This window comes from Gymnoscopelus braueri, assembly GCF_963280865.1.
Source record: "Gymnoscopelus braueri genome assembly, chromosome: 24".
Taxonomy (NCBI): domain Eukaryota; kingdom Metazoa; phylum Chordata; class Actinopteri; order Myctophiformes; family Myctophidae; genus Gymnoscopelus; species Gymnoscopelus braueri.
Genome location: NC_137626.1, coordinates 38,628,655 through 38,655,003, shown reverse-complemented (window position 1 = coordinate 38,655,003; position 26,349 = coordinate 38,628,655). Strand labels below are relative to the sequence as shown.

Here is a 26,349-nt window from a genome sequence, read left to right as displayed (position 1 = left end):
TCCGACAGTCTCTCTCTCTCTCACACACACACACACACAAGCCATCTTCTCTTTCATAGTGAGAGAGACTTTCCCCTGCACTTTTGTGTCAATGATTAAGTTAACTACACGCTACATGCTATTAGATTAGCACCAAGAGCTAGCGCAGCTCAGAGGGGAAGGGAGTTGGATGGCAGGGAGCGCCCGTTTTGGTTCAACCAAGCACCAACCCTGGTGCTTTGACCAAATTAAGAGTAAAAAACAAATGTGAATGCATCCTCTTCCTTGTTTTAATGGTGAACCTAACACAAGCACACTGACAGCCACCACATGAGGAGATCCAATGTCCACAGTAACCCACTCACCCAAATCAAAGTCCTGGAGGTGCTTGGGTAATCGTCTCTGTCTCTTCCCCCGTCCTGGGCGCTCTGGACAAACGGTCCTGGCTGGTGCTGGACAAACGGTCCTGGCTGGTGCTGGAGAAGGTGACTGGTCTGGAATAGAATAATGACTTTAATAATAACAATAACTTGATTTGACCTGGGTTGTAGATGAAGGTTCAATGTAAAACAGAGGGTGCAAATGCGTGTTTTCAGAGACTGAGCAGGGCCCCAAAATAATACTTAGTGCTCATTGTGGCAATGAGATGAAAAAAGCACAATTAACTATTTCGAAGATACATTTTAGTGATATATTTTTTATGACAACTATATCACGATAGAGTATGTTGCGGCTTTTCTTTTGAGTCATGATAATCATATACTGACATGTTCATAAGGTGATATCCCTGCGGAGCAGAATGAAATAAAGAAAGAGAGAACATGAAACTTACTGGTGTCTATATGGTCTTCAGGTTCCTGTCCAAGGTGGTCTTCAGGTCCCTGTCTAAGGTGATATTCAGGTTCCTGTTTAATATAAACGGTTCTGGCTCGAGCTGGAGAACTCCTCTTCACCTGCAGACTGGACTCCACAGACTGGTCTAGAATGAAGGAATAGAATAAGGACTTTGATTTGACATGGGTTGTGGATGAAGGTTGAATGTAAAACAAAGGGATCAGAAGCGGAGCCCTGCAGGCCCGGCGGGGCCCGCAGGCAGCCTGCACCCTGCTAGTAGTAGTCACGTGAGACACACACACACACACACACACACACACACAGTTTACCTCAAAGAAAGGTAGGCCATAACATTTTTTTTTCTGGATGACGATCACACAAAGGGCACGCTGCTTGTAACGGACCCTGGTACGGCCAAACCTTTATTTTGAAGGCTCTAGCCGGAACACGGAAGTCAGGGTGGCTGGCTTCCTGAAAGGGGGCTATTTAAGCCTAGCTCAGTGACAGCATGGCAGGAGAAATGTTTGTTACGGAAGGAAGGGACTGCACAGAGAATGTATGTCTTAAATGGACCTGAAAGTATGGTCAAGAAAAGGACTGCACAGACAATGTTTGTCTAATATGGACCTGAAAGTATGGTCAAGGAAAGACGGTTACAGAACTCTGCAAATAGCGCCTAGCTGGAAGGGGAAAAGGGTACTATTTTTGTATAAGTGTTTTCTTGGTACTGTTGTTCACTGTGGATGCTCTTTGAGTTGTATTGTTTTCTTATGGTTGTTTATGTATGCTCTGTCTAATGGTAGGCTATGGATAATGTAGGCTGTTTAAATGTACAATGTATTAATGATTAGGAGTTTATATGAAGTTATATTTTGTGTTTTATTGATGCAATGATTTATGAATTGACTTTTGATGTATGTATTGTATATTTCTTGCGTTCTAGTTTTCATGTTGAGACACAAAATAAAAATGGTAAACTCATCAGTCGATCTTCAACTCCTTCATGTCCAGCTGGGTCCGCTACACTGCTGCCTATACTTGATTTGATTGTTGTGTTCTTGTCTTGACTTCTTGGGTTTGTTTTTACCAGAGCGAGAGTGCCAGCACCTCGCTGCGCAGCGTGCAGCAGTGGAAAGCACACGCTTGAAAATAATGAATTAATAATAAATAAATAAATAAAGAGGTGTCGGGCTTCGGACACAGGCTCGGGCTGTAAAATTGCGCCACCTACGGGCCAGGGGCCGGGGCAGGCTGAAATACCACGGGCCAGGGCCGGGCTTGGGCCTACATTTTCGGCCCGTGCAGGGCTCTAATCAGAAGTGTCTGGGTAGTGACCCAATGTACAGTACATGTTCAAGCTTCAAGTGAAGATTTGGCTTTAGCTAATAACATTGGCCATGCTGTAACATGTGTTAACAGACATATTTAGTATCTATAAGTCTGGATAGATGCAACACAATAACATAACAAAACAGCTGAAAACGGGTCAGCTCATAAAGCCACAGCAATGAAAACACGAAGAAAAGCAACATATCTTATCAATAAACAGCTGCTGCACCAGGTACTGCCAGATTATTTTTACAAATAACTGTTACCATAGTGTTGAACATGATTACACAATTCTGTGACCATTATTGTTCCTGTATCTTTGGTCAAAGTTGCCGTGTTGTTTGCATGCAGTCTATGCTATGGAAAAGGCACAATAAAGATGAATTTTGAGTGACAACTATTGAATGAAGACTAAATAATATATCATGACATTATCATTTGCATGATATTTTTACCATGAAAATCATCAGTGAAACTAGAAAAAGTGCTCCTCGGAGCACAGGTCTCTGCCAGGTCAGGTAGGTTATTGTGGTCTACTGGTGGCGCTATAATATGCCAATGTGAAAAGGGTGCCATTTCTTCTTGGGCCTTTCACGGCAATCGGACACTGCATTCATAATTTGTTTTGCTAAATTAGACCTGCTGGTGGCGCGGTAACAGGCCAATGTTAAAAGGGTGGCATTTGTTCCTCAACATAGTGTGAACGTGCGTGCAAAGTTTGACCGCAATCAGGCGCTGCGCGTTCATGATTTGCTGCATTTTGTTAAAAACAAGCCACTTTTGCAAACTTTAGATGTCAATCTTAGCCAATCAGGATGGAATATGAAAAATCAAACACGTCTTGATCACATGACTAGAGATCATGTGTACAGATTTGCGTGAAATTTGGATAAAATCGGAAGGAGTAATATAAAATAATTATTTGTACATAAGTCGGCCTCCTGGTGGCGCTATATATGGTAGATGTGAAAAATGCAGGGCAAAGGTTTTTCCTTGACCTCTAGGAAGTGTGCATACAAAGTTTTACACAGTTCGTTGCAGTTATAGGTAAAAACACGAATCAGCCTGTTATAGCGCCACCATGAGGCTGATTTGAAAATTATCAAGTGGCATTTCTTCCTCGGCATAGTGGAATTATGCGTGCAAAATGTCACGGAAATAGCATGCTGTGTTCATGATTTGAGGCATTTTGTTCAAAACGGAGCACTCCTGCAAACTTTGGAAGCCATTTTTATCCAATCAGGATGGGATAAAAATCTGAAAGACCAGTTTCATTTAATGACTATACAGATACTGTGTTGCGGGTTTTTTGGACAAAATCTGTAGAAGTACTGGCAAAAAAAATGTTTTGCACAAATCGGCCTCCTGGTGGCGCTATAAAAGGCCCATGTGAAAAATGTGGGGCAGAGTTTCTGCTGTGGCATCCAGGGAGTGTGTGTGCACAGTTTCACTGCAATCAAGCCAACGGTGCCGGAGATTAGCTGTCCACAGACAGAATGACACACACACAGACGGACGGCAAAACATACTCTCTTGCCATGCCTTTCGGCCTGGCGGAGACAATAAGGTGATTATACTTACTGATGTCCAGGTGGTTTTCGGGTTCCTGTTTAATAGAAACGGTGATGGCTGCTGCTGGAGAACTCATCTTCACCTGCAGGCTGGACTCCACAGACTGGGTCTGGAATAAAGGAATGGGATAAAGACTTTGACTTGACATGGGCTGAGCATTAAGAATAAATGTAAAACAGATGAAAAGGTAGTGCACACACTTCTGTGGCCCAGGTGCAAGACAAACAGTATTATCACAAGAAGAAATAAATCTTCATCAGGACTGATGAAGAGGTTGTGGGTTTGAATCCACCGTGGTCCAACCGGCTTTGACAGGCGTCTATGCGAACACAATTGGCCCGTGTTCGGGGGAGGGAAGCTGGGCGGGGAGGGTGATATTGGTCGTTGCATGTACTCCTACAGGCTGGGGCAGCACCTGTCAGCGGGGAGTGTTGGGGCGGGAGGAGTAGGACGAAGGCTCTACGTCCTCCCGGTAGGGGCTCCTCACTGGCAGGTGAGTCAGTAGGATACGACAGCACTGACGACACAGAAATGTGTGTGGGGAGGAATCAATTGGTATAACGACTAAACTCTTGTGGAGAAAAATGGGTTAAAATGTATTGGCTACTCTAATAAAAAAGGACTGCTGAAGATCACTGAGTGATCGAAACGTTGATCACAATAAAAAAAAATACTGTGGCGCTTTTGCAGCTTTACCAGTGTGCAGACTTTATTTCTTCTTCAATGTAAAACAGGAAAAAAAATGTAAAAGTGATTTTTTAAATACTGAGCAGTAACCCAATACATACAGTACATCCCCAAGCTTCAAGCAAAGTATTTAGGTCTTGGGCTAGGGCCTACATTTTAGTCAGTCCAGGGATTCCTTTCAACTGGGTCTCTCATGATTTCACAAAAAAAAAAGACAAAAACATTTAACATGCTGTAAAGTCAAGTTATAGCAAGAAGTTCACCACACCGGAATATGTCTTCTTTATGAATAAATAACATTTATGGTAGCCTATTGAAAAAAAGCTTAACGAAAGAAATTAAGTCACTAAAAATAAATGTCAATGATGTGGACTGCTGTCCTGAGAGACATTTTGGTGCAGATTTCTTCAGTTCAGTACATATGAGGTCTATCCCAGATGTAGCCGCAAGCAACTCTCTGATGCTATTTTGAATGTCTGGCATCTAGAGTTGCATTACCAACCCTTGACAGCCCATACATCCAAACAGAAAAGTTTTATCTGATTGTATTAAACAGCATTAAACTCACCAACAGAGCAGCTGTACGGAAAGCTTGGATTAACCTCTTTGTATCTTGCCAAGTTTTTGTTTAATAAAAATCCACCAAAGACATCTGTAGTTTGTCGAGTGCAAGTTGGAAATCACTCAGGGGTCCTGCGTGCCACCTCTTTCGATGGTAGCAGGACGTTGCGTTATTGAAAACGAGCGCTTCCAAATGCCAACACTTGAACAAAAATGATCACCTGCACGGAATTTATTGACAGAAAGTAGCTCATAGCATGTCAATGGTGGATTTTTATGAAACAAAAACATGGCAAGATATAAAGAGGATAATCCTAGCTTTCTGTACAGCTGCAATGTTGGTGAGTTTAACGTTGTTTAATACAATCAGTATGGTATTGCAACCCAGGTATTAAAAATAGCATCTAAGTGTTGCTTGCGGCTATCCCAGGTGGACTTTATCTTGTGATGCTACAGTCTAGATGCAGGCAACACGATTCTCCTTACATGTCTCATAAGAAAAACATCCAGCATGAATGTAAACACACTAACCAGCTGAAAACAGGTCAGCTGAAAACCAGATCAACCAGCCCTTAAGTAACATAGTTTGCCGTTATTAATATCTCTGTGGCGGGTTATCATTCATTGAGACACACATCCAGGTATTTGCACCTTCAACACACTCACGTGATGTTGATTCCCTTCCTCTATTCGCACGTACTAAGACATAATGTCAACAAAAAAATAAAGAAACTGGGACATGACACTGTCACTGTCACTGTAGGCATGGGTGGAAAATAACTAAGTACATTTATCAAGTACTGTACTTGAGTACAATTTGGAGGTACTTTTACTTTACTGGAGTATTTCCAATTGTCTAAACTTTGACTTTACTCCACTACATCTCAAGAGGCAAATATTGTACTTTTACTCCACTACAATTATTTGAAAACTTTAGTTACTAGTTACTTTGCAGATATAAATATATTACATGATACAACATACATTGACCACTTAAGCCCTATTTTATGCCTATGCTATTTGAAAATAGCCTGTCTACAAGCTCACAATGCGTCGCGATGCCACACGTTGTGAGCTTGTAGATCTGCTATTTTCAAACATTTTAGTACTTTTAATTGTATTACTTTAAGTACATTTTGATACCAATACTTTTGTACTTTTACTCAAGTAAATGTTGAATTCCGGACTTTTACTTGTGACACAGCACTTCTAACATCACAGTACTGACACTATTACTTAAGTAAAGCATTTGAGTACTTTTTTCCACCACTGACTGTAGGCAGAAGAACAGATTTAAGGTTGCTCTTGCTAGGACTAGCGTTAGCAGCTAAGCTAGCACACGGTGCTAAGTACTTGTCTTGTCTTGTCTTGTTGTGTTGTGTTAAATATCCATTCCTGGTCCAGTGAGTGCATCATGTGATGCAGTAACAAGAGAAAACAACAAGCAAGCAAACACACGAGAGACATTTTACCTTGAAGTAAGAACAAAGTTCAACAAAGGAATCGGGACCTAACCTCGCGTCACCAGTCTTTCCACCTCGGAGGAAAGCCTGGTATGCGTTACTAAAGACCCATATGATCCGGTCTAGGTCACGCCTACTGAAAAAAGAAAAAAAATCTCTTTCCGGATTTTGCCCATCCGGTTTTGCGGTGCCGCTTTGTTTTGGTTCCCCAATCCCTATTTAAATTGAATAGAATTTCCCCGTGGGATAATACGGATAATACAGACGCTAAATAGTCTCCGGATAGTGCACGCACATTTATATTAAAAAAATAAGCTAAACTACGCCGCATCAAGGATTTTATTAGGACGGACCTATTTTGGGGTGAGTCAGGGTGAAGTATTTCCGGCTCTGCCCATCCGGCCGCTTGATGACACGCCTGGTGACGTAGAGTTATTTCCGCTCCTGACCGGATCATAGACCGGAAAAGATATGCTGCCCTGCTGCTAATCAGGACCATAGACATATAAAGGTAGACGCCTCCTCTGGCTCTGAAGCGTCGGCATCTCGGACGCACTTCCGCTTCCTCTATGCTTGTGGGGGGCGAGCTGGAAACTTCCGTGTGCGTCACAGAAGGGGGCGTTCGGTAGGCCAATCAGAGGAAGGTGGGGGCGCGTCTTTTCTTAAGGTTATTGGTGATTGGCCAGTGCCCGTCCCCCCCGGAAATATGGCGGCCACATACCAAGCAGGTCGCTCCAATGAACTGCAGAGGCCAATGAGGTATCTATGTTTCTATATCTATGATCAGGACCACAGCGGCTGACGCAATCCACTACTCTATGAAATGAGCGCGGTACAGTGTTCCCAGATCTCGCGAGACTGAGATAATATCACAATGGCTGCTGGTCTTCTTCTTCTTCTTCTTCTTCTTCTTCGTCTTCGTCTTCGTCTTCTTCTTCTTCTTCTTCTTCTTCTTCTTCTTCTTCTTTTTCTTTTGTGTTTCCGGCAGGCTGTACACGGTGATGTGTAATGCTGCCCTCCACACAGGCGATTAATATATCTCATTTGGTGCATTTTTTTTCTCCCACCCAGTGATCCCGACCCGTTCCCAATATATTCCATTCTATGACCATTCTATGATGAGTTGACGCACATCCTTCCCTCAAGAGCTTATCAAGATCCTCTCCACTTATATCCTCTATCCTCAGGTATCTCCTGGCTGCTTCCAATATCATCGCAATTCGTGCTGATTTCCCCTTCATTTCGACTGCACAATTCATCACCATGGCGATAAACGCCAGAAATTTTCTTTTGTCCATTCATATTGTTTGCTCCTCTCTCTCTTTGTTTTCTCCTCAGTTTCACATTTTCCAACCACACTTTCTTATACTCCCTCCATCCCTTTCTACTCTTATCTTATTCACACCTTCTTCCCTTCTTCTTTTAGGACACTGATGACCCTGTATAGTGGTTTCCTTTGCAATGCATGCACGTCGGTTCACTCCTCTCTGTTGTACAATCCTCAGTGCACTTCTCTTCCCCACATCTCCCACATTTCTTGACTCCTCTACATACTTCCGCAGCATGCCCATATGCCTCGCAGCAGAAACATCTGAGAGGACCTCTCTCAAATGGCCTGACCTTGTAGGTTAAATGGCTCCAACTCCATTGAGAGTGGCACCCCACTTATCACGCCCATCCTATTTGTTTTAGTCCCAAGCTCAAAACATTCCACTTTCCAACCATCAAATTTCTTTATGTTAAGCATTGCTTTCACCTTCTGCCCCTCTGATGTGCACTCTATCACTACTATTCCACTTCTTGCTATCCTAACTGATTTCACCTCACCTACCTTTCTTCCAACAAACAGTGCAACCTTATACATATCCTTAAATATCCCATCTGCTTTTTTGACCGCTCTTCCTACTACATAATTCTCTTCCGCCAGACTTTCCTCACTTGATGCCCTAGTTTCAATCCTCCTTTTCTTTTCGTTTCCCCTTGATTCCTCCTCTGCTTCTATTCCGCGCAATTCATTCTTATCACTTTCGATCACTTAAGACATTGTTTTATCAGCAATGTCTCGGCGCAGTGCCTGTTTAATCCGTTCCCTGTCCTCCATAGCGTATCCAGCTGATCGGTCACATGCCACCACAGCAGATCACCATGGCTGCTGGTCAGTGGTGCAAAGTAACTAAGTACATTTTATTCTTCTTCTTTTGGCTTTTCGGCAGTCTAGACGCCTGTCGGCGTATTGCTGCCTCACATCGTTTGCGTTAGGTACTGCTCATTTTTTATACTGTGGCCTTACAGCTTATGGTGCATGCCTGTGTCCACAAGGAAATCCATAACAGCTTTCACCACTGCACTTTGCTTTTCCTCCGGTTTCAGTATATTCCTCAGTGAGATGCAAGACAGCCCTGCATCAAGTACTGCATTGAACAGCACACTCCTCTCCGTTGTATATTTGGAACATTCCATTATCACATGCTGCACAGTTTCTTCAGTTCCACATTCACACAGTCCATCTCCATGTTTCCCAATTCGAGCCAGTCCCCTTGCTAGACCACAGTGTCCAAGCCTCAACCTTGCCATTATGACCTGCTCCCTTCTATTGTTCCCCAGAGTGCCGTTCCTCTTGTATGTTATAATAAAACCTTCCCCTTTTTTCCCCCTCCCATTCCTTCTGCCACCTCCTGGTTATCTCCTCCTTTATTTTACTGTGGTATTCTGAGATCCCCAAGGCTATGCCCACATCCACCTCCTCCTTCCTCAGGGCCTCTTTGGCTGCCAAATCAGCAGCCTCGTTTCCCTCCACCCCCACATGTGCTGGCACCCACATGAACCCCACTCTGCTTCTACTCTATAGAGTGCAGTTTGCAGTTCACACATGAGATCCGGCCTAACCCGTGACCTCCCACCATGCAGAGCCATCAGTGCCGCCGCCGAGTATGAGCAGATAACCACCTGCTGCGGCCTCACTTCTTCCACCCAATTTACTGCCCATACTAGGGCCACTACTTCCGCCGTAAAAACTGACCCCCCATTTGACAGCCTTCTGCTCTGGGTGATCAGCAGGGAGGGAATGTGGACTGCGAACCCCACCCTTTTACTATTTGGGTCCATGGACCATCTGTGTACACCTGTAAGTGGCCTGCCCAATTCTCCTGCATCCTCTCCTGCACCAAATCCTCTGGGTCTCCTCTACCCTTCTCCCTCATTCTCTCAGGTATCTTAAAGTCCACCTCCACTTTTGGTAGCAGCCATGGAGGAACTGCAGGCCACACCACCGCAGTACACCCCCCCCCCCCCCCCCCGTACCCCACTCAATCCCAGCACCTCCTCCTCCACTCTAATTTTGTAAACAAAGCTCCCGCTTTCCCCACCCCCTCCTCCCCATTCCCAGCACTCCTTCAACAACTGCCTGCCTGGGTGGACTTTTTCATGCACATTTAGCATGGCTATATAGTGCAAGGCTAGCTTCCTTCTTCTTAACGCTAGTGGCGTCTCTCCCATCTCCACCAGCAAGGCTGGGATTGGCGTTGAGCAAAAAGCCCCGCTACACACTCTCAGTGCTTTTGCCTGCACCCTATCTAGTGTCGCCAGGTTGGCCCATAGTCAAGGGCTGAGCGGATCATGGCTCTGTAAATCATTAGCTGTGTATGTCTATCTGCTCCCCACTCTCTCCCAGCAAGGCATCGCATCACATTTATTACCTTTTCACATTTCCTTACAGTTTTTTCTATGTGCTTCCTCCATGTTACTCTCTCTTAAAAAATAACTCCTAGGAATTTGAACTCCTTTACTCTCTCTAGTGGCTTGCCATACATAGAGAGCCCCAGATGTCCCGTCTTTCTTTTATTAGTGAATATCACAAATTTTGACTTTTCCACTGATATTTGAAACCCCCACTTCTCAGCCCAGCCTACCACTTTGTCCAGTGCCCCTTGTATTTTCCCTGTTAAAAACTTAATATTCCCCCCTCTCTTCCAAATTGCCCCATCGTCAGCAAATAATGATAGCCCAAACCCTGCCCCCACCTCTTGGAACATATCATTAATCATAACGTTAAATAGCACTGGGCTAATAACACTCCCCTAACTAAGTACATTTACTCAAGTACTGCACTTAAGTACAATTTTGAGATATTTTTTACTTTACTGGAGTATTTCCAATTGTCTGTACTTTTACTTCTACTCCACTGCATCTCAGAGGCAATTATTTAACTTTTATTCCACTACAATTATTTGAAAACTTTACTAGTTACTTTGTAGATTTTGATTATTATTACAAAACATACAGTATCCACCTCAGCCCTATATACATTTCAGCCATTTGAAAATAGCAGATCTACAAGCTCACAATGCGTCGCGATGCGACGCATTGTGAGCTTGTAGATCTGCTATTTTCAAAAGATTTGTATATTGTATACATTTGAAAACTTGTGAACTGGGACATTCTGCATGATGAGTACTTTCTGCTTTTGGTACATTTTGATACCAATACTTTTGTACTTTTATTCAAGTACATTTTTAATTGCAGACTTTTACTTGTAACAGAGTATTTCTACATTGCAGTATTGATACTTTTACTTACCGTAAGTAAAAATTTTGAGTACTTTTTCCACCACTGCTGCTGGTCTACTTCTTTTTCTTCTTCTGAGTGTTTAACGGCATTGTGCATACATTATGTTGCATTACTGCCACCTACTGTACGAATGTATGTATGTCATTCTTCTGCCTACACATACATGTTCATCTACTTGAGGTATTTGTTACTTTACTGGAGTATTTCCAATTTTCTGTACTACTACAACTTCTTCTCCACTACATCTCAGAGACAAATATTGTACTTTTTACTCCACTACAATTATTTTAAAACTTCAGTTACTAGTTACTTTGTAGATTTTTTAACCACTTCAGCCCTATATATATATTTTGTCCATTTGAAAATAGCAGATCTACAAGCTCACAATGCATCACGATGCTGTTATTTGGACATCTGGGTCTATTATATGGTTAAAACAATTAAATGTATTTTATGAAAATATAAGCTACGTATATATTTTTTAAATCAGGCACATGGGCTCCGGCACCTAATAATTTACAAATTAAGCACTGCAAATAGGCTATTACTACAAAACAGGTTTGTCTTACCTTCCTAGATCGAGAGGGATAATTTAGTATTATTATTTTTGATTTGTATTTTATGTTACATGGGACATGATGGGACTCAGACAGGGCCCTGGAGTTGGCCCATGAGGGACACTTGGGGACACGAAGCAGCACCTCAGGAGTAAAGTGTGGTGGCCAGGTATATGTAGCCCCTAGAGGGAGGCATAGATTATATGATGTCATAAGTGACACAGGTATATAAGGCCTTTCTGAACAGGCAGGTACGAGGCTGCCAATCTGTGGGTCCTCACAACACCATGCCGGTTACTGTGTTGTGAGAGGAGGAGGTTTTGTTTGAGTGCCAACTTGAAGAGTGGTAAGCCTGTTTGGTGTTTTATTGTTTTTACAGTGTGTTGGTTTACTTTTGTTGTTATACATGGAAAATGTTTATTATATCATCAGGTGTGTACCATTCATGTGTTTGAGACATGCAAGGAGTGTTTTCTCTCCAGGGAATTGTGCATGTAAACTGGATATGAAATGTGAGTATAATTCTATGTACATGGAAAAGAGCTTTATACATTTCTGCATGTGATGTGTGATTCTGTGTAACATTCTACATGTTTGTGCTGACATTCAGTGTACAGCTGCAGTTGATGAAGTGTGGCAATTGTGAACCAAGTCACTCATGCAACCTTACAGAGTCACATGGTAATGTAGTTTTTTTTTCTGTACTTTTAATATCACACTGTTATTTGGATACAGTATGTGTGTATTATGAGTTAACTGTGTTTGGTATTTGTTTGTAGGGTCATGTGGAGTGAGCGGCCTAGGTTTGACCGCTGTTCCTTTTTCTTGATAGTATTTCCTTTGTAGTTTGAGTACATGGCACAAATCAGCTGGCCGGCTACCTCAATCGAGCATGGTTTTGCTCCTAGAGTTAGACTTATGGTGATAAGTAGAGTGCGGAGCTGGTTGGCTGGTTTGACCAAATTTCTATTTGTTTATTTGTTGTTTGAGAAACCATCTTCCCCATCGTAGCTAACACACGTAACCCAGCTCTGCTTGAACTCCCTTTGTATTAGGCTGCCATACAGGTGAGGGGATTTGTACACTATTTGGACTGCCGTGTGCAAAGAGGGCATTGGGCCTTTTCGTTTGTTGTGCTCTATAGAGTTGCAGTGTTGGTTGCATTGTTGGCCTTGAGGTCAAGTGTAAGGTGCTGTGTTATCGTGTGATTTCACCCATTTGATTCCCCTCTCTAAGCCTGCAGCCATCAGGAGTGGAGCACAAGCAAGCTGGTTTTTGTGGGAAGCATTTGGGGAAATGTTATATGTTGTATGTCATTGCTCACTTCAGATTTTAAATGAATTTGGAATAAAACTATGTTTTATTGAAATTCCTTATTTTTACTAAATGCTAATAAAGATTGTATATTTTTCTATTATACTTGAGTCCTGCCTGTTGATCATTATAGCGGGGTAACATATAGATAAAGCAGCAGAGAAGTTTGTGAGTGTCAAGGCCTGATGTGCCTGAACCTTTGAGACCTACAGCACTTCCAGATGGGCCGTGGCAGGATTTAGCCACTGACCTACTACAGCCGTTACGAGTACGAGATCCTGCACTACAGAGGTGCAGACAGCCTGATCAGCCAATATAAGCCTAGGCTACTCTCCATTAACAAACTCACACTGACTGAGATGACAATGGTGACAACACAAATCCAAAACACACAACTGAAAGCATCAGAAGGGATCTTGTTTCTGGATATTAACCAAATTAAAAACCTTTCCGTTTGGTTTGGCTCTCATAACCTGTTGGCACCGCAACATTTGAAAGATTATTCTCAGCAATGAGGCCCATCCGGAACTGGCTATTGTCAACACTGAGTCTGCTTCACATTGATCATGATCTCACAGATTTTTTTTTAAAGAAGAGATCATTGATGCCTATAATACCAAGATCAAACGTTGCATATTGCTGCGCGACTGGCTGTAGTGGGTGTGCATATTGTATGTGTTCAGAACCATGGACAGCACAGTCAGCACTGTTAGGTGCATCTGTTACGACCCACCGGGTCTAGGGGAGTAGGAACGCAACAAGGCAAGATGGTTCAAGCCAAACTTAAGCTTTTATTTTCAGATATTAAATTGTGGCATACAATCAGTGCAAATATATATACAGTGAGGTGCTACTCGTGCGTATTATGAATAGGGTTGACAGGAACCAAATCAAAGAACAAAATAAAACAAACAATACTTCCTGTAACCACTAGGGAAACCCCACCCACATGGAAAGAATCTATATGTTCCATATATGCAACTATATGTAACCTATATGCTACATATAAGGATCATATATGCGCATATATGTGCATATATACCACATATATGCCTGGTATAAGCTCCATATAGGCTGCATATATCTCACATATAGGTCAAAATCAGGTGCATATATGTGCATATACAGGGTATATAGGTCTCATATATAGCTTGTTTATACCCTCATATAGGTCATATATGTTGATAATACAAGCCATATAGGTCTCCTATATAGCTTCTTTATCCATATATAGGCTCTATATGTTCATAATACAGGACATATAAGTCTCCTATATAGCTTCTTAATATGTAGGCCCTGTGTCCCATTATAGGATGTAGGAGAGTACTGTTTCTACTGTTTCTATTCCGTACAGTAAATGTTTCAGCTCAGTGGCAGATTCTGTATTATAGCCTGCTGCATGAATCACCCAATGACAGTATGGCATGTGAATGAATGTAATGTGATAACATTAAAATATCATGCAAGACTAAATTAGCACATTTGGGATGTGTTACATCAACACAATGGTAATGTCATCACATTTGATCCTAAATACATGTGACAAGGCAATGATTATGGAATATGGCAAGTGAGGAAAACAAGCTAATTTTCAACACAAACCCATAGCAAGCGAAAATCCTAAATGAGACCTCCATTATGTATCATTTGTGTCTCTAGATAAAGATGAGCACCAGCCGAGACCAAAGTGCATTTTCTTCTCAATTTGAACTCCTGAGATATGACACTGTTCAGTCTCACAGTGATCACTGTTTGAGTTCTCAAAATGATCTTAATGGCGTCGCTATTATGGAGTCTCATCTCTGTCTTTCAGTGATCACTGTTTGAGTTCTTGGGATAATCTCACTAACATCCCTGCTGAAAAAACCAGCTTAGACCAGCCTAAGCTGGACCAGCTGGTTTTAGCTGGTCTTGGTGGTTGACCACCTTAAGGTGTGTTTTGGACGTCCAAAACACACCTTAAGCTGGTCTTGGTGGTTGACCAGCTTAAGGTGGTAGGTTTTGCTGGTTTAAACTGGTAGCTGGTTTAAGCTGGTAGCTGGTATTTTTGATGGTTTAGCTGGTTTAAGCTGGTAGCTGGTATTTATGATGGTTTAGCTGGTTTAAGCTGGTAGCTGGTATTTTTGATGGTTTAGCTGATTTAAGCTGGTAGCTGGTATTTATGATGGTTTAGCTGGTTTAAGCTGGTAGCTGGTATTTATGATGGTTTAGCTGGTAGCTGGTTTAAGCTGGTTTAAGCTGCTATCTGGTATTTATGTGTATTCAGGTGTATTCTGGATATGCAGTGACAAACTTTGCTGGAGAGGATGCATGATCATGGTGAATTTCAGCCAGGTGCCCACAGCACGTGGTATATTTAAAAAACAGTAGCCTACAGTAGCCTATATAAAAGTGAGCAAAATCCACAAAGTCATAAATAATCATGTATCAATTTCATACATAACAATAATTTATTAAACACTTATAAAAAAAAACTCAAAAACAACATTTAAATAACAAATAAATGTATAAATAAACACATAAATACATGAACTTCAACCTGAGGAACACACTAACACACACACAGTGTTCAAATGACTGGAAAAGAGTGAGAGAATATGAAAAATCGGACAGATCCGTCTTGATTACATGACTATGGAGATACTGTATACCGATGTGTGTGATGTTTGGAAAACATCTGTAAAGTTGCAGCCAAAAATGTGTCTTGCAAAAATCGGCCTGCTGGTGGCGCTATAAAGCATTACCCCCCCCCTACACAGACACACAATTTCTTGTCCTTTCTATTGATGTCCTGGCCATGGTCCATGGCCTTCCTCTTTGTGAGAATGTTCTGCCCCTGCAGCCACCAATGGAAACAGTCTGAAAGAAAACAAACAAGAACCCCCAACAATAAAACAAATATAATTAGCAATATACTGCATGGGGTGAGTTAAATGAATTGTGATGTTTTGAGAAAAACTTAAAGTAACTTAAACTTCACCCATTTTCAACCTTATCTTCATATAACTAACTGATCCTCGCTAATGTTCATTATACAATGGCACCATTTCTGTCTACTCGTTCTGCCACTCATTGGTGGAATGTGGACAGTTCAGAAACCTGCCTACCAGTGACATCACCAATGGAGATTCCAAGCTAATAGAAACTACAGTGTGTCTCTACCTGGAAAGTTTGCATGCAGAAGTAGAAGCCATTGTTCTTGCATTAATAATGAACAAATAAAGTTGTTCTAAATGACCAAACCTGCCTACAGATGATGTCAAAGGTAGGCAGGTTTCTAAACTGTCCACGACCTATCAACGAAACACAGAGTGAGTAGACATAAATGGTGCCATCTTAAAATGTGTATTAGTGAGGACTAATTATATGAAGATGAGTTGAAAATGGGGTGAAGTGTTTTTTTAACCCCGTGTTTCAGTTCAGTTAGAAAACATGCATTTGAATGAAAAAGGTGGGTGGACAGTGGGCAGGCAATAAGTCAGATGGCTACAATGGACAACAACAATTTGGGGGAAAAAGCTACCCCTGCCACACATGCATGTAGGGCTGCCACTACCAATTATTCTACTTGCGATTATTCTATTGATTACTTTTTTGATCTACAAGCTCACAACACGTCCAACGAGTTGCAAGCTTGTAGATCGGCATTTATTTCAGCCATAAAATCGATTTTATTACAATAGAGTATTTTCTTTTATGATTGATTAATAAGCTTAATATAATCTCTTTTCCAGAAGGTGACATTCCCGTTTCCCGATCAGTTTTTCATAGCTTCATTTGATTGGCTCGGCAGCAGATATAAATTGGAAACAATCAACATCTCCATATGTGTTTCTGGTTGAAACAGTATGCTGCTGAGACAACCAAATGAAGGTATGAAAAACTGAACAGGTAACGCTAACGGGAATTCCACCTTCTGGAAAAGAGAACTACAGTCATGCACAGAGCAGATTGAATTATGAGATCAAGTCATAATGAACCCCCCCACCCCTCAGTAAACATACCTCTTCTGAGTCCTGCGGTCAGGGGGGTTTGGCCTCCCCCTTGCTAGTGGGGCATTCTTTGTAAGGCTCCTGCATGGTCTTCAGGGTTGTTGTCCCCCAAATGGCAACAGCAAGCTCCTTCATGAACAGGGAGTCCTTGGTGTTTGATGCCACCATCTTCCAGATCTCCTTTTCGAGCCACACACCAGAGCCAATCTGGACCTGAAACAGAAGAAAACAACACATGTTTTAGAAATTAAAAAACATTTTACCATGACATTTCAGACTCATTTTTGACAAAAGCAGGCCCACTTCAAACAGAATTTACTGTAAAGAAATTACATTTTCAAGGACCCCCAAATGTGGACCCATTTAGAAAAGAGTTGGTGCCATGGACCTCCAATAGAGAAGATGTTAATTGTTGGATTACATTTAGTACAGAATTCTACAACTGTCTATACTGTAGGTGGGGAGAGTTGAAGTAATTCTTATACAGTACATTGTCATTGGATTACATTCTAGCTAGTAAAATAGTAGTGAAATTAACCTTTTCCACCCGGCATCCCTATTTTGTTCATGCCATAGGCAAAACTGTTCAAAAATAGTTCAAAAATAGCAAAACATAGCTGATCTACAAGCTCACGATGAATCATGACACGTTGCCTATTTTTGAAATGATAACTGTTTCTTATTTAGCTGGGGACACTGTGGAACCCCACTTTTAAGAACCACTGTCCTACACAGTATGTTTCTTCAATACCTTGTCACCGTTGCCGTCAAACATCCCAGGTGTCGATGCCAAATCGTCTGACTCGGGGGAAGAGGAAACGGAGGAAGTTGCAACTGAAAATGTAGAGAATCATATTTAAGCTCCTTTTGGCAGTATCACAGTACTTATATTGTACACATTGTCACCATTTTCCGTAGAACAGTATCACTGTCTAAACACACCTATGCTGTCACTGGTTTGCTTATCTGCAGCAGGGATGTCAGGCTTTGCTGCAGAGCTATATTGGGGCCCTTCCTCCAGTTTCTGTTTTGCAATCTCTAATTTGTTGCATCTTAAAGCATGAACAGGGTACGGAAAAATAAAAAATAAAAACTGAATTGATGTATGCCTTAGTAGGATACCAGTTTAATAATGAGCCTAGCATCTGTCCACTCCATTTAACATGCTTTCTATATAATGTTTTTTAACATTTGTGGTCAAGATCTAAGTAAAAAAGAACATGAGAACAAATAACCAACATATCGATATATACAAAAAGAGAAGAGCAAACTCATGCAACTGTTTCGTTAACATTAGTCATTGCTTACTTAGTTTTAAGATGCTGTAGGTCCAGCTCCAACTCTTTGGCCTTCTTCTGGGTATGACTGTACTTGACATTTCGTCGTGGATAGCTTGGGGAACAACAGCATCTCCACCGTATTCAGACGAGTCAGAGTCTAAAGGTAGTGCAAGTAATATATTTTGGATAAAACAAGATGTTTTTTGTTAGAAAGTTAAAGTGGAATAAAATGTAATTTTATGCAACCTGTATCGTAGAGTATATTAATACAATATAACTTATACAATCTGTATGTTAGAGTATGTTAATACAAATAATACAATATAACTTATATAATTGGGGTGGTTGTATTTAGTCTCCCTGCTCTTCTATTGAGACATTTAGATAGTGTCTCACCTAGACACAGGATCTGACATGAATTTTGATCTGATGGTCAAGATTCAATGTATCACCTGAGCAAGCAGGCAGGCTCTATTAGCTCAATGGTAAAAGGTTACAGCACTTGCTCAGGAAACCGGGTTCAAATCCGGGGTAGAAGAGGAAAGTTACATAGTGCAGCTTTAACCCATTAAGACCTGGGGCCGATTCTAAAAATGCTCTCTAAATCCTAAAAGTTTTTTGAACATAAAAGGAAAAAGATTTGAGGTACAAATGTTCACTTTAAAACATATATATTCAAAGATTTTCAAAAATAGCAGATCTACATGCTCATAGCGCGCCACTCGGTGTCGCGCTATGAGCTTGTAGATCTGCTATTTTTGAAGCCAAAGGTCTAGCCAAAGAAATCAAAACAATTACACAGATGCGTTCCTGGTCTAAATGGGTTCAAATTTTGTATGCCCACTTCTTTGTGTCATCACTTCCAATTGTAACTTATTTATCCTGTATCCTGTATGAGTTCTGATTGGTTAAATTTGGTATTCCTGGAAATGCATTTTCGGCTTACTAAAGAGGTGGAGAGTCTGGGAGACCCCTGTTACTGAACAAGCAATGATTACTTTAACATTTAACAAAACAATATCACTTTACCTTCAAACTGTTTTCTTCTCTTTGTGGGAGGGGGGGGGGGGGGCATAACACATAATGGTTCTCTCTGGGTTCCTTTTTCTCTTTTAGTAGGGCTGCAAACCATTCATTTTGGCCACTGGAGCCAAAGAAATGTGTAATAATAACACACAGACAGACAGACAGACAGACAGACAGACAGACAGACAGACAGACAGACAGACAGACAGACAGACAGACAGACAAGGGAATCATTAATGTTCAGAGTTCACGGGATATTAAAACACTCTGTAGCTTCATCACTGAAAGCGTGTGTCCACACACACACACACACACACACACACACACACACACACACACACACACAGACGTCATATTCTGAATTTAGTTTTGAGCGGCACACAGGCAAGCAGTAGTGGCCTATAGTATAAATTATATTGTATATTCCCACTATAATTTATTGTAATTATTGTCATAATCCCTTTATCAAGACAAATTAAATAACTAAACAATGTGTAGAGTTGGGTCATGACATGAGTCACTTGTGATTGACTTCGAACACAGCAGCCTACGCACTTAATTATCAATACAGTAATAGTAGGCTAAAACGCCTACATAAATAGTATTTCTGTGTGTCAACACTCACCTAAAATGTCCGCCGCTTCTTCTTCTTTCTTTTATCTTCTCTGAAGCCGGTTTATAATTATTTTTGATGAATCGATAAACTTTCTACTGAAGTGAGAGCTGCAGCTCGACTCAGATAGCATTCATTCTCCCCGCGTATCGCGAGCGGTAGTTCAAGGGTCACGAGCCTGCTGAGACAGTGTTGCCAGATTTTGTGAGAGAAATAAGCAGCCAGGTCTGTGAAAAAAAATTAAGCCCAAAAGAAGCGACATTTAAACCTATTTGAAAATAGCCGATCTACAAGCTCACAGTGCGTCGCATTTGCAACACATTGTGAGCTTGTAGATCTGCTATTTTCAAAAATAATATAACACTAATATTTACAAGCAACTTTACAGAAAAACAAGCCCAAAGTCACTTATAATAAGCAGATATGGCAACACTGCTCAGGGCCCATAAAGGGCCCGCTTCTCTGTAAAAACAGATGTACAAGCTCACAACACGTCAAATTGCGACAAGATGTAGATCTGTAGATCTGTTCATTTTGGTAACCATAGCAAAAGAAAGTGTTATTTAGAATCAAACTAGCATATTATTTGCCAATTGCGAAATTAAGTAAATAAGTTTGGATGAATGTTGTCATGATAATAATAATACATTATTATTATTATTATTATTATTATTATTAAATATAATATTTATGTCACATCACAAGAAAAGGACAAGAAATGTAAAGTAAAATACAATGCAATACAATACAATACAATACAATACAATACAATACAATACAATACAATAAAATATACTGTATATACTGGGGGGGGGGGCAATTGTAACAGAAGAAAATCTTCACAGTCTAATGGCAGGTATGATGTCTCCCCGGGATCCAAACTAGTTAAAATAGCAGATCTGCAAGCTCACAACGCTTGTAGATCTGCTATTTTCACTGCATGCTTTTTTTTATTAATTGATGGAATTTCTTAGATTTTGTATTTATTTGTTTTTTTATTGATGAAGATTTTAGATTTTTGGGTGGGAAATGTTTTGAAATAATATAGTAATATATTTTTGTAAGAAACAAAAAAAGGGATCTTTCCTCGTGATGTGTACATGACCCACAAATGGGCCCCGACCCACTGTTTTGGGAAACACACACGTGATCTAACCCAGTGGTCCTCAACCCTTTCAGGCCGCGACGTCCCAAAATAATCATATTTGAACTGGGGACCCCCCACCCTTAAAGCACTTGGAATGTAGGAGTTGATGCATTATGTTTAGTTTGACTCTATTGTGAAAATAGCAGATCTTCAAGCTCACAACGCCTCGCAAGGAAGGTGTTGTGAGCTTGTAGATCTGCTATTTTCAAAATGTTTTCTTATATTATTATTATTGTTAGACAATTTGGCCAATGTTTGACATTTTTTTTATAGTATAGTTTGTTGATTACTTTTGATGCAGTAATGGTGGGTTTTTTTTAGGTACTAAAAAGGTCTTAAAGGTCCTTAAATTATCACTTCACTGTCATCTGGGGACTGGGACCACCCCCAAATGACGTGGGGACCCCCCTGGGAGTCCCGATCCACATGTTGGATCGGGATCTAACCAAACTTGACCAGCTGCTAAGCTGGTCTTTGCTGGTCTGTCCAGTGTCCAGCCATCTGACCAGCTAAGTCTAGCTGGTAAGCTGGTCTTTGCTGGGAAGTCCACCCATTTGACCAGCAAAGACCAGCTACCAGCTTGGCTTTGCTGGTCAGTCCAGCCAGCCAGCTGGCTGACCAGCAAAGACCAGCAGAATCCAGCTTAGTGACCAGCTAACCAACTACACTGGCAAACCAGCCTGACCAGCCTGACCAGCTTGTCCAGCCTGGTATGCCATCTAAACCAGCTTAAGACCAGCTAAGACCAGCTAAAACCAGCTAAAACCAGCAACCACCATAAGCTGGTCTGTGCTGGTTTTTTCAGCAGGGATCTCTTTCAAAGAGTCTCATCTCTGTCTTTCAGTGATCACTGTTTGAGTTCTTGGGATAATCTCACTAACATCTCTTTCAAAGAGTCTCAGCATGTCTATCTGATCACTAGTTGGGAGAAATATAATTATATACTTCATTAAGATAAAGCATATTAAACTTATGAACTCAAAATGATTTCACTTGTGGGTCAGCAGTGAATTCTAATTTGTAGGTGATTATCAGTTATTAATTTTTTATTATACAACAGGTCACAGTTTATGAAAGCCTGCAGATCCTGTCAGTCAGTTCGGTCCATTCCGTAACAAATCTAACATTACATTGCGGACCGTACTCTATATCTGACCAAGAAAGCATATTCTGACTAAATCATATGATGTCATCAATATTAAGCCGATATTTGGCAATGTCCATATATGGCCAAGATATAATTAATTTACAAATCAAGACTATCATCACCTGGAAATCCATTCATGAATATAACAACACTGTCCTCATCAAACCCTGCATATCCACACGTGGAGGCCACTGAATCATCACCTCCCAGATAGCAAAAGATATTAATTCAATGTTGGATTTTGGTCAGATTGGTTATTTTTGGTTGAGGTTGAAAAAGCTATGTTGATTCAATGTTTAAATACAGATACGATTTCAACATTTAAAAAAATGTCATTGAATCAATTTAGTATAGATGATGGTTTTTCAATGTTGAAATGCCCAACAATGAATTGACATTGTTTCAACGTGTAGTGCTGATATTGCACACCCCCCCCTCCCCCTCCCCTCCCCTCCCCTCCCCTCCCCTCGCACCCCCTCCCCTGCGAGAGGGTAGTCGTCACAACTCGCGAGACCAGCTAAATCTCATGGGATTTGAGTTTTTCAAAGGAAACATTGGCGCGAATTGAGGCTTGTTGACAACTTCACAAATACTACTCTAGTAAGACAAACTGGTAAGTCCTTTACAATATAATGTATTATGCAATTCATATACCATCATCTGGCTGTCATCGTTTGACTAAATGTTAACTTGTGAATTATTACCGTGGCAACTACAGTGCAGACCTGAGCTTGTTAGCTAGCAAATAATAGTTGACTGGTGAGTTCTTATGGGAATAGAATGTACTATCCCGTTCAGATACCGTCACCCGACTCTCATCGTTTGACTAAATGTTATCTTTATGCTGTCCGGGGTTTGTAGCTTGTGTTAGTAAATAGCAATGCATGTTATTAAAGCAGCTAGCATGCTAGCTAACGTTAGCCCGTCGTTTTGTTAGCATGTTTCGTGATTAAAATGTACTTTCATTTGTTTATCTGTGTGTATACAATAACAGATTATTAGCGTTTTTAACAGTTGTATAATCATTGTTGTAACCAGCACTACTGTGAAGCAGTTCGTTCATTTAATAGTGGTGAACTAACAAGGCAGAATGTATGGTGCTAACTCACTAGCTAGCTACTAATGTTAAACCAACGGGTACCAATTCACTTTGCCGGAAGCACTTCCGGTCTAGACCGGATACGGAAACTACATCCGTGGTTGCATGTGTGTATGTGAAAATTTACCGGATATAGGAGGCGGGATCTAGAGCATAATAGAAACCAGGTTAGCTCATGGAAAAGGCTGTGGTGGAAGAAGTAATCAGATATTTTACTTAAGTAAAAGTAGCAATACCATAATATAAAAATACTCTGTTAAAAGTAAAAGGCCTTGTGTTCAAAATGTTACTCGAGTTAAAGTACAAAAGTATTGGCATCAAAATATACTTAAAGTACCAAAAGTAAAATGTTTGAAAATAGCAGATCTACAAGCTCACAACGCGTCACGATGCAACATGTGGTGAGCTTGTAGATCTGCTATTTTCAAATGTCCTATGTATAAAATAGGGCTAAAGTGGTTAATGTAAGTTTTATAATAATTTATATATATATATATATATATATATACATACATACATGTGTGTGTGTGTGTGTGTGTGTATATATTATTAATTTTTTTAGTAAAAATTTGAACGTTTTCAGAAAACTTAGGTTAGGTTTTAGGAGGTGTTTTTAGAATTGGCCTAAGTCAGATGAGCCAGAAAACAGCAGTGTGAAGCGATTTTTTTTTTCAAGCCACCTAATTTTCCAGGTACAGTGGTGACACTGTCAGTTATGACACTAACTGCTACACCTACTTTAAGTATTGCCATGTATAATTCCAGTGCTGCCAGAATCCAGCCAGTACCCTTCTGTACCAACACCAAATGCAAGCAGTGGTATGTCATTAATTACTAACATGGCAAAACCAAATGTAATTGCATGAAAGCTTTACAAGCATTTAGTTCAGGTTATGTGTTCAAAGGTTACAGCGTCCACTATTCATGTCTTGTGTTCCCTTCTTTTAGCCTCTGGAGGAAGCTGCTCGGAGGATAACCAGCCTAATAATGGTAAGTGAACCACTTCACACTACTACCTCAGGGTGGACAGATTGTAAATGTGCTTTAGATAGAATTCATAGTTCATGTTTTGTGTTCTCTCATTTTAGGCTTTGGTGGAAGCTTCTTGGCAGAGTTGGAGTCAATGGACCCCTGCAATCATGGTAAGTAGACTAATAGGCTAGATGATTCTCTCAGCCACTCTTAGTGTGTCTCCAGTCTGTTTCAATAGGTGGTGGTTGGATTTCTAGTCGTGCCTTACTGGAGACCTTACTTATTTTGCAAGGATCTGTTAATGTTGGCACGATATTATATGAGAACTTGTATTTTACAGTGACCAATTAGGGCTATTTTAATCCATTTCAGGAGGGAACCACACTGGACAAGCATGGAATGGTATGTCTGTTGTCCCTGTGTCAACAAGAGCCTTTTTTATACATTTGTGATTATTTTATTAGCCATTACTAAACAGTTGCTGTGCCTTGGCTATTGTGCCATGACATACTGTAACTTATTAAAGACTGACATATTTGAACTTATAGCTCCTGCTACTCTAAACATTAAAACATACAGTCTTGATAAATTGCATACAAGCTTTTTTAAATATTTTAATTGTCCTCTTTTTAGACTTCGCTGGCAATCATCACCCCCAAGGCTATAAAGGTGAGTTTTTTTTTACCACCAGACATGCACTAGGTACACTTGCTAGTGTATATGGTGCTCATTGATAACTACTTTGATGGTGCTTATTTGCCTTATTTTGTTCTGTCTGTCTTTCTCTAGGAATGCCAATGTATAACTCCAGCCCCTACCACACTGTGCCATCAGAGAAAACAAGGAATAAGAAGAGGGCCTTCAAGGACACGCTGATGCAGGACTGCATGTTTGGTGAGTCAATCTGCACCTCAAAATACTAGGTTTACTACAGTGGATTTGGCAATTTTTATGATGGATATTTAATTTAATTAAGTATTTTAACTTTTATCTCAAGTAAATAAGAACAGATGCATTTTCCTCACCATGGAATGAGCCTGATGGAAAATGCATCCACTCTTAAAGAAGCACTTCACCCATTTCCAACCTTAAGTTCATATAAGTGGTCCTCTGTAATGCTCACAATAAGATGGCACCATTTCTGTCTCAGAGGTGGTCTTTGCCTGTGGACAGTTCAGAAACCTGCCTACCAGTGACATCATTTCAAGCTAATGGACATTGAAAATGATGACCTGTCATGTCACTGGTAGGCAGGTTTCTGAGCTGTCCACTGCCCTCCTGAACAGAGTAGACATGAATGGTGGCATGTTTTACGAGCATTAGTGTGGATCAATTATATGACTATGGGGTTGAAAATGGGTGAAGTGCTCCTAAAGCCACCTGCCAGCTGTCTTATTTATCTTTATAACAAGTTTTTTTTACTTTTTTCCCCAGCGGCTGCTCGTCAATTTGACCGAATTGCTATACAGGAATGCACTGCAGAAGTGGCTGCGTCATGGCACGATGACCTGTGCCACGGCCTGCTGTTCTGATGGCTCCCACCATTCATCTGAACGGAGCTGGCGATCACGTATCCGCGTGCACCCCATCCCCTGCACTCCTCCAGTCACCCAACACAAACACCAAGCATGACGAATGTCCACTACCATGGAGAGTGTCGTTCGATGGCGACAGACATCCTAGTGGTCAGCGAGCCCCGACCTGACCTGAAGGCAAGATGGGAGGAGGCCCAGAGCACCTCCCCATCGTTCGACGAACTGATGGACCAAGCGGACGTGCTGATGCACTACGGTATATTAATCACAACATGAACATTAGTATTCACTCTCAACAATATTCGGTGTCCGGAGCGCTCTGCTTGCTGCTGAAACATTGGTAATTCATATTGGTCTTATAACTTCTGTTATTGGTTAGGGATTCACATTTAATTGTAACTAAGATTAGGGATTCATTAATAAAACATCAATGATGAGTAACTTCTTCTGTCTATTCTCTTGGGTCTGTGTCCTTCCTGAGCAATCCAAACGTTGCTACCAGATAACCAGCAGGTAACTTAGGATGTAGCCTCTAACAGCTCCCACCTGTGGGGGAATGATGCTCTATTCATATACTGTAGGTGGCCCAGCCATAACAGAAGTCATGTTGAAATTGTACAGGTATAATTACAAACTGGAGTAATTTAATTTAACCTGGTGGTCAAACTGGATGTCC

The 26,349-nt window shown here is 41.0% G+C and overlaps 2 protein-coding genes across 4 annotated transcripts; one reads left to right on the top strand and one right to left on the bottom strand.

The window, feature by feature from the left end:
* Positions 1–15,342: 15,342 nt before the first annotated feature.
* Positions 15,343–19,858, bottom strand: LOC308080387 (uncharacterized protein). Of its 2 annotated transcripts, XM_080422227.1 has the most exons (6): positions 19,786–19,858; positions 19,164–19,278; positions 18,163–18,291; positions 17,606–17,688; positions 16,867–17,067; positions 15,343–15,721 (listed from the first exon to the last, which is right to left on the bottom strand). In XM_080422227.1, the coding sequence occupies exons 2-5, from the start codon at positions 19,264–19,266 to the stop codon at positions 16,885–16,887; spliced, it is 498 nt and encodes a 165-aa protein (XP_080278353.1). In that variant the 5' UTR covers positions 19,267–19,278; positions 19,786–19,858; the 3' UTR covers positions 15,343–15,721; positions 16,867–16,884. The 2 variants fall into 2 exon arrangements, with proteins under 2 accessions (XP_080278353.1, XP_080278354.1); XM_080422228.1 differs by lacking the exons at positions 19,164–19,278; positions 19,786–19,858 and having other exon boundaries at positions 18,163–18,467.
* A 3,973-nt stretch (positions 19,859–23,831) lies between these two features.
* LOC308080388 (uncharacterized protein) lies at positions 23,832–26,265 on the top strand. Of its 2 annotated transcripts, XM_080422230.1 has the most exons (7): positions 23,832–23,985; positions 24,115–24,156; positions 24,255–24,308; positions 24,511–24,540; positions 24,772–24,807; positions 24,928–25,032; positions 25,573–26,265. In XM_080422230.1, exons 3-7 carry the CDS (start codon positions 24,290–24,292, stop codon positions 25,668–25,670), a joined length of 288 nt encoding a protein of 95 aa, XP_080278356.1. In that variant the 5' UTR covers positions 23,832–23,985; positions 24,115–24,156; positions 24,255–24,289; the 3' UTR covers positions 25,671–26,265. The 2 variants fall into 2 exon arrangements, with proteins under 2 accessions (XP_080278356.1, XP_080278355.1); XM_080422229.1 differs by having other exon boundaries at positions 23,832–24,156.
* Positions 26,266–26,349: the final 84 nt, after the last annotated feature.